The following is an 8316-nucleotide window of genomic DNA, read 5'->3' as shown; positions in this document are numbered from 1 at the left end:
ATACAGACAATGACACAGGAGGAGGAGAGGACCCTGCCCAGAAGAGCTTACAATCTAAGAGGTGGAGGAAGTATCATACAATAAGTGGGGGGATATGAAATGGTGGGAAGTAGTGAGGGTTTAAAGATATAGAAGAAGACGGGTAGGCAAGTTTAAAAAGATGGGTTTTGAGTGCCCTCTTTAAGGAGCAGAAAGAAGGAGCAAGCCGAATAATAAATGTAACTTTTTAGCAATTCCAAGGAGTAGAACCATCAACAATTTTTTTCTCAGGTGTCATATTGGTAAGATATCAACACTTGAGTTTCTGGATTTGCACATCTAGTAGAGGGGTCTACACTCTTCCTCGTAATTTCATTCCATAGTAAATGAGACGGGGGAGCTGGGACACATAAAGGTCCCAGGTGGACAGGAACAAATTTGGAAAATAAAAGTATAAGGAGCATTAGAGAAGCCAAGTGTTCCATTTGTGGCTTATGGACTGAAGTTCTGGTTTGAAATATACAGACTCATGTATGTATGGCCCTTTCTATTACTATATTAACATTACTTTTACAAACAGCTGACAGGTCCTTTTTGGTTTTTCTTCAATGTCTGTATAATAGTTTATGCCAGAGGTCAGCAAACATTTTTGGCCACTAGGGCATTTCAGGGGTAGGCAGGAGCACACTAGGCCTGTACTCTCTCCAGTTCTGCCCTAATAGCCCCGCCCCCCACCAGAAATGACCCCTAAGGGAACTCTCTCTGCTCCGCAATGCTTACGGAGGAGCGGGAATGTTCCCTATTTACCCCAGCGGAGGAAGTGTTAACGCATGCGGCTCCGGAGCTCCGGCGGCTCCGGCTTCAGTAGCTTCTTTCGGCTCCGCCACTGGTTGCCGTCCGGGATTAGGCCAGGGGACGTTAGGCCGGAACAACCTACCGGCTAGGCCGTATCTGGCCTAAAGGCCAGAGTTTGCCGACCCCTGGTTTATACAGACATACATTTTATACAGTTTATAGTGAAGTAAATATTATGATTGTCATATTAGGCAGGGATATATAATGCAAAGTAGGGTTAGCATATATGAAAAACTTTAAGTATGCAGTTTTTAGGCCAAAAACACATAGTATATAATATGTAAAACAATTTGAATTAATGATTTACAGATCACTAACCACAAGCTTGGCATTCTGAGACAGTGTTCCTCAAAAACATGGTTTCCTTCACCTTAAAAACACAAAGGTATCAAAATGTTCAAAGTGATATTATCTAATATAAAAAGCAAGCAAAACAAAATGTGAATAACAAGCACTACAATGGGATAACAGGATACAATACACATTTAGGTTAATGACCATTTAGTGCTGGCTATAGACATTAGGTAAGTTCCTACAATCTAAGAATTTTAAGGTGAAAACATTGAGTGTTTGTGGTGCTTGGAGACACTCTGGACAACAATCAGGCAATTGAACATACAGCTTAGATCTATCAGTCTAGCCCTCTTCTTTTACTCCTTTTCTTTTCCCTTCCTTTTGTCCTTGTTGTAACTGCTTAAAAGAGAGAAACTGAAAGAGGGCTAGGGGACTTTTCATGGAAAGGAGAGGGGACACACTCACTGCACCACTTTTTATTCAGGAAGGTTCCAATAAGGGTTCTGGTTTCAATATTAGGGAGGGGTTCACAATGTTTTGAGCTTTAAGGCTCAGTGAATCTGGGCAGCTGACTATAACATATGTCACCATCTGCTGGCTGAGTTAGATGACCTATGCACTAAGTAGTGTTGGTCAAATTTGCACTGTCATTGACTTTGGTTGATTTGGCCAACTGTCAATGAACTAAACAGAGGCAAATTCAAACAACCCTATTCCTCATCTGTGTTTGATATATTATTATTATTATTGATCGAACATTGATCAGAAATTCTTATACCTGATTGAGCGCTCCACCCTACCTAAAAAACAGAAGCCAATGGAAGTGCTCCCTGCTTTACAAAAAAAATATATGTATTTATCATCAAATAAATTATGAACTAATTTGTTCTACTTACCTGTTGTCTCATGACATCTCTGAGTTCCCCCAATAGTTGGTTCAGTTGTGCAATTTGCCCTAAAAGCTGTCTGCTGACATCACCTGCAAATAAGCCAATTGTTATTTATGGTTTATAACATATTGGACATAAGAAATAACATTTATTTGTAGCAGTCCTTCCAAATATTAAGGTTCATCACTTGGGTCAATACATCTATAACTGATATTTCAGTTTTTTGGAGATACTAAAGATAAACCCAAGGAAGAACTGGGGTGTGGACTGTGAGTCCTTACTATAAAATATGTTGGGCTGGTGGCTTTGAGGTAAGATATTGTACTATTCAGACATTATTCAGAGAAAGATGTCGTTTAGGAACACCCACCTTTCACCATGCCAATTAATAACTATATGGCACAGCTACAATGGTGCACTATCTTTAGCCCACAGAAATATACAAAAAATTGCCATTTGGTTGCATTTCCCCCACAAGCCAAGGGTTCCCAGTCCTTCCCTAAATATATCCTCCTTGACTTTTAAATCCAATGTAAAGAAATATTTCCCATTACCCCCCTCTGCCTATCTTACTTCATTAGAACAAAGAAAGGTTCAACCAATGTGAGGAAGTTAAGGACTAATAACGTATGACATTGCCTGATTCAGTGACTCTTTTAAGGTGTAAAGTTGAAATTACGTTTTTGTCCTGAAATGACTCAAGTTCTTACAATTCTTGCCATATTTCTTTTAAAGCCCCTTGAATAACTAAAAGCCTAACCTGTTACATTATATTTATAGAAAAACACTCCTTCTGAACTTTGAGACCAAATATGTAGGCATTTGGTTTCATCAGCAATAGAGAAAACCCAAAACAGCAATTTTGTTATTATAAACATAGGTATGTCAAGGGTATGAAATAAGGCATAGAAATATTTCATGTTTACATCTCTAATGCCAGGAGGTATAGGCTATTACTTAGCAAGCTATGCTTACCTGCATTACTGAAAACGATTGGTATATATAGAGATCAACAGATCAAGGTAAAATTAGTAATTCTAGGGAAAGGTTCATTCTTCCACCCAGTTTGGATTTTTATTTAATAATTGTTTGAAAATAAAAATCTTTTATAAAAAGTAAAACAACTTAAAAAAATGTCAGTTTAAAAGTTTAAATTCATAATAAAAAAAATTAAAAAGGCATCCACAATAATCATAGCTTTTTTTAAGTATGTTAGTTAAAAATATTTAGCAGTTATGCTAAGCCAGACTCACCTGCATTTTGTCCAGGTTCACTCTGCTGCATGAAACATTCTTGTATTGATGCTACTTGTGTCAATGAACCCCCCATGACCAACTTCAGTTCATCCATAGAATCCTGTAAGGGAAACAAGGTAGGTACTTATGTGGTATTGTCAGGCAAGGCTGGTACAAATGTGAGGATTGTCATTTAATCAGTGTCCACTGGAGTCCTTTATTTTCTTTCAGCTGGTTACTGGCTGAAATAGCACAATATAATGCACATTCTGCTCATTAGCACCCAGTTTCTTTGATAAAGCCGAATCTACAGGTACAGTGTGTATACAAGATAAGGACTGTAGGTTTGTTCTTCAGTTGAATTTGTATGTAAATTGGAAGATGTACATTATTCTAATTAATGCAATTAGGACAGATGTTTGTCTCAAAATATTATTAGGCAGCATGGTGTCAGTTACTGTATAAAATCCTCACTGTGAGTTAATCACAAACAAAGCTAAAAAAAAACAAAAAATCTTTATGGAGCCTAGACATTCATTAACTTCAGGAGCAAGCTGTGTTTTGATATGCAAAATGAAACAACTGCAGAGTTTGTCTTGGTCAATAAAGAGTTACAAGATGTTACAGATCAGCTCAGCTCTTAAAATCACCCACAACCTCAGCTGTGTTTAGTAAAAGATTTCTTCGGCAAGTCATGCAAACGGCCCCCTTCCACCCCATCAAGCCTCCATCCTGTACACAAGTGAACAGGGAAGCCCCGTTTGTATCTAGGAGTCGTTTGTATGTCGGATGTCAGTAATTCGGGGACACTACACTACCTGTACTAACCATCATGCTTTTTTATTCTTTTGAACAATCTGGCTAAACTTGAAACTTTGAACTAAACTCAACTAAGTTTGTTTATTGACCCAACTTAAACACCTCCTGAAATGTTTTGGGGTCCCACTTTTTTTCAATATTATTATTATATTTTATCCTTTGGTAACTTGTAATCCCAACTGCTGTTAACATCGGGGAAAACTGAAAGTCATCTACCTGGGAGTATTACACACCCATGCATCCTTCTAGGAATCTCTGACAAAGGTTAGACATATCTTAGACTATGTCCATCACCAGATCCACCATATTCTACTGATGATGCACAGGAATAATGCTAACCCAAAAGCAAGCTGCTAGACTACTTTATGCATTAGCAAATCTAGTTTACACCTAAATTGTCAATGGTATAATGCTGGTTAAAAGTATGGTAAAAAATATATTATATTGTTACATGTTTAGCTCCTCCAGTTACAAAAATAAAATATTAGTTTGAAAAGTTTAATTTTGAGTTTCACTCTACTGTGTCACCATGCTGTGCCTTAATAGTGTTAGGTCACTTAGTTGTGAGAAAGTCAGGTTTGAGAAGGCCTATTGCATACAATACATAAGTAATGAGCACAACCCAATAGTTTAGGGGGTAGGCTTGGCATGATCGAATAAATTACAAAGAGTTTGTTCTTGGACCTAAATTGGTCATAACGACCTTATATTTGACTTTAAACTCTCTTTTTCTTTCCACTAATATCTTTACTTTACCAATTACATTCCAGGGGAAAACTGAAAGTCATCTACCTGGGAGTATTACACACCCATGCATCCTTCTAGGAATCTCTGACAAAGGTTAGACATATCTTAGACTATGTCCATCACCAGATCCACCATATTCTACTGATGATGCACAGGAATAATACTAACCCAAAAGCAAGCTGCTAGACTACTTTATGCATTAGCAAATCTAGTTTACACCTAAATTGTCAATGGTATATTGCTGGTTAAAAGTATGGTAAAAAATATATTATATTGTTACATGTTTAGCTCCTCCAGTTACAAAAATTAAATATTAGTTTGAAAAGTTTAATTTTGAGTTTCACTCTACTGTGTCACCATGCTGTGCCATAATAGTGTTAGGTCACTTAGTTGTGAGAAAGTCAGGTTTGAGAAGGCCTATTGCATACAATACATAAGTAATGAGCACAACTCAATAGTTTAGGGGGTAGGCTTGGCATGATCGAATAAATTACAAAGAGTTTGTTCTTGGACCTAAATTGGTCATAACGACCTTATATTTGACTTTAAACTCTCTTTTTCTCTCTTTCCACTAATATCTTTACTTTACCTATTACATTCCACTATTCTGAGTTAATTTATTTTTTTATAAATGTATTTAAAAAACATATTGAAACTGTAAAAAATGAAAAACTGTATTCAAATATATATCTGTGCTTGCCTGTCCTTTTTTTTGTAGAGTCTTCAGCTGCACAGATCCTGTGTTCAAGTTTATTCCTGACAATGGCCGTGGTAGGTCTTTGATAGCATCCACTTGCATGCAGTCCAGGTAGAGCTCAGCAGCACTGGGTCCTCGATGCAGACCGCTGAGATGCAAGAGAAGTGAATGCGGCTTGCCATCAGCAAGCTCAATGTTACTGAAGATGACAGAGTTCAGTTTACCATCACTCTTGAGGTATCGGAGAGAGGCTGGACCAAGACAATTGAAGAACACAAAGATATATATAGATTATTCAAAGCTGTTCTATTTATTTCTTAACATTTATTTATTAATAACAGTTTTCTACTAGTTCATTATCAATCAACTTTGTTTTTAAATAATGACCCCCCAATCACCAACATATGGTAGTCTGAAAAGTTTCTGCCTTCTGTACATTTCTTTACTTCTAATTAGTTTACAAAAAAAGTTATATATACTTGCAAAAGTGTGCCCATTCCTTGAATAGGCTGAATACAGACTAAATGAGTATACACTGGGGGGAGTAGGCTAGCATTGAAATGCATAAGGGTGGATTGAATGCAATGAGCTAGATTGCCATGTTGAACTTTGGTGCAGTGGATGTGAGTGCAGAAGTGTTCTTCTTTGAGATTGGCAAACATGACATGTCTATGGACTTTGTACAGCTCTGCGTAATATGATGGCGCTATATAAATACTGTGTAACAATAAAATAATATTAATGGCTCCAATATCTGGTCATCAGTTAAAAAGTGCATAGGTGTATCAGCATTGTGTGGACAAGTGCTTCAGGGTAGTGGTGTTCATTGCATATGTGCATGGGTGTAGCGGTGTTCAGTGAAGTGGTACACATGTACAGCACCATTTCATAAAAAGGTTGTATAGATGAAAGAGGAGGGTTTGTTGTAATGGATGTAACAAGGCAAGTGTTAAAGGGCCAGTAGGTAGCTAGTTGGTCGAGTGGTGTGGGGTGCAAAAGTGTTGATACTTGGATTATCCAAAATGAATTCTAATATTTGCATTAAGTGGAGAAGTAGGCATTTTCTAGTTTTTTTACTTCTGCTAATATACCAGCAATTTTAGTCATTTAATGCATCTGGGCGAACTTTAAAATTATGTCCTAAATATGCATTTTTTTCTGAACTTAAATCTGGAATACTAAATTGAACTTATTTCATCCACTACTTACCTTTGTTTAAACGGCCCATTACGTTGAATTCGAAGTATCTGCTGTTGTCCTTTGTAGAGTACAAGCCAAAGAGAGTAGTTGTAGGTTTGGGCTGTAGTTTAAACGTGGACAGTATATACACTTCATTCATGGAGGGATTGTTGAGTGCCTGCTGAAGGTAGTTTGTGACCTGTCGCTGGACTGCTGGTGTGAGGAGGTCAAGGACTAGAAGAAGAAAGTAAAAAAAAAGATAAAATGTTTAAAGGAAAAGTGTTTTTCTACTGAGCAACTATTTAGGATTTTATACTGTAAAAGGGCAGGTTTTATATATTTTGATATATTAGGAAATTTATTTTTTGCAAATCATGTCACCAACTATCAGACTTCACAATCTAATCCTTCTTCCATAGGCTTAGGCCATTTTTACGGGGTTTCAATTAACTTATACCAACTAACAATTACCAATATGTTTCTGGAAAGTGGGAAGTAACCAATGCAAACTCCTTGTGACCATTGTCCAGCCTGAGATTTGAATATGGGACCCTACCGTAGCAAGGTGAGAGTACTAACAAACATTGCCAGACAAGGGACAAAACAGTCCAGTTAATAAGTTTGAATTTAGATGGCACAACATTTGTACTATTGTACTATTCAATTATGTATGTAATGTACTATTAATATAATGTACTATTAATATTCAATTTTACAATACAATATAAATCAACATTCATATAATTGAAATTTGAAACTGTAAAATTTGCAGGATAGCAAAGATATAGAGCACTAAGCTGTTGAGAGATACACATTCATAGATCTTGAAAACATAAAAAAATAAAACATATTTCTGTATCTGCCTCATATGTTTGCTCTTCTATCATCACTCATACATAATGATTTATAATTGGCAAGATACCATAAACTGTACATGAGCCATGAGTCATGGTGGGTGGTGTAGGTTCATGTATTGCGTCCGGGAGTGCCAACCAAGGGGACCACGCCTTCATTTTGGAGCATCCCTATATACTGTAAATTAGATGCATTGCTATTGCCTATTGCTATAGATACATTCCTACACACCACATTTGGAAGAGGTAATTAAAACCTAATTAGTAAAGTCAGTCCATTGCTTACTGCGTGGAAACAGTGGCCTGTCTCCAGAGTTCCACACAGCAGGCATATAGTACTGCAACCATAAAACAAATTGGGTGGGCAAAACTGAACATCTTAAAAAGGAAAATAATAATGTAGTCTTTCATCAAAGAAATAAAATGTATCATGTATATGCTGTCAAGGCTCATGATGCTGACCTCAGTTCTGACAATATCTGTGCAAACTTCTTTAGAGCAAACTTCTTCTACAGATACAAAAACTTTGTAATAGGGGGCTTTCTATCCCTATCTCTAATAGCTTATTCAATTTGCTTTCTTTCAGACAGACTCTAACTACATAGAAGTTGGTATTTCTCAAGGCTACTGTAATTGTATTGTATATGCTCGGTTTTAGGAATATCACGCTGATTCTGAGCACTAGCGCTATAGCTACTGCTAACATAATTTGTGCCGCTACAAGTGGCCCTTATTGGCTTCTTATGATAAGTAATTGACTTGGAGTT

At 36.9% G+C, this 8316-nt stretch overlaps 1 protein-coding gene across 1 annotated transcript in view; it reads right to left on the bottom strand.

Annotated features, from left to right (window-relative positions):
* Positions 1–8316, bottom strand: part of THBS4 (thrombospondin 4) — a 39479-nt gene that overhangs the window by 26156 nt on the left and 5007 nt on the right. The window contains exons 2-6 of the mRNA XM_072416320.1: positions 6726–6929; positions 5520–5767; positions 3272–3374; positions 2025–2107; positions 1153–1204 (exon numbers count right to left, since the gene is read on the bottom strand). Coding sequence (XP_072272421.1) covers positions 1153–1204; positions 2025–2107; positions 3272–3374; positions 5520–5767; positions 6726–6929 — 690 coding nt within the window. The remainder of the gene's footprint in view (positions 1–1152; positions 1205–2024; positions 2108–3271; positions 3375–5519; positions 5768–6725; positions 6930–8316) is intronic.

The sequence above is a fragment of the Pyxicephalus adspersus genome, chromosome 6, assembly GCF_032062135.1.
Source record: "Pyxicephalus adspersus chromosome 6, UCB_Pads_2.0, whole genome shotgun sequence".
Classification (NCBI taxonomy): Eukaryota; Metazoa; Chordata; class Amphibia; order Anura; family Pyxicephalidae; genus Pyxicephalus; species Pyxicephalus adspersus.
Note: the sequence above shows the minus strand (reverse complement) of the source record. Positions and strands in the feature narration are given on the sequence as shown.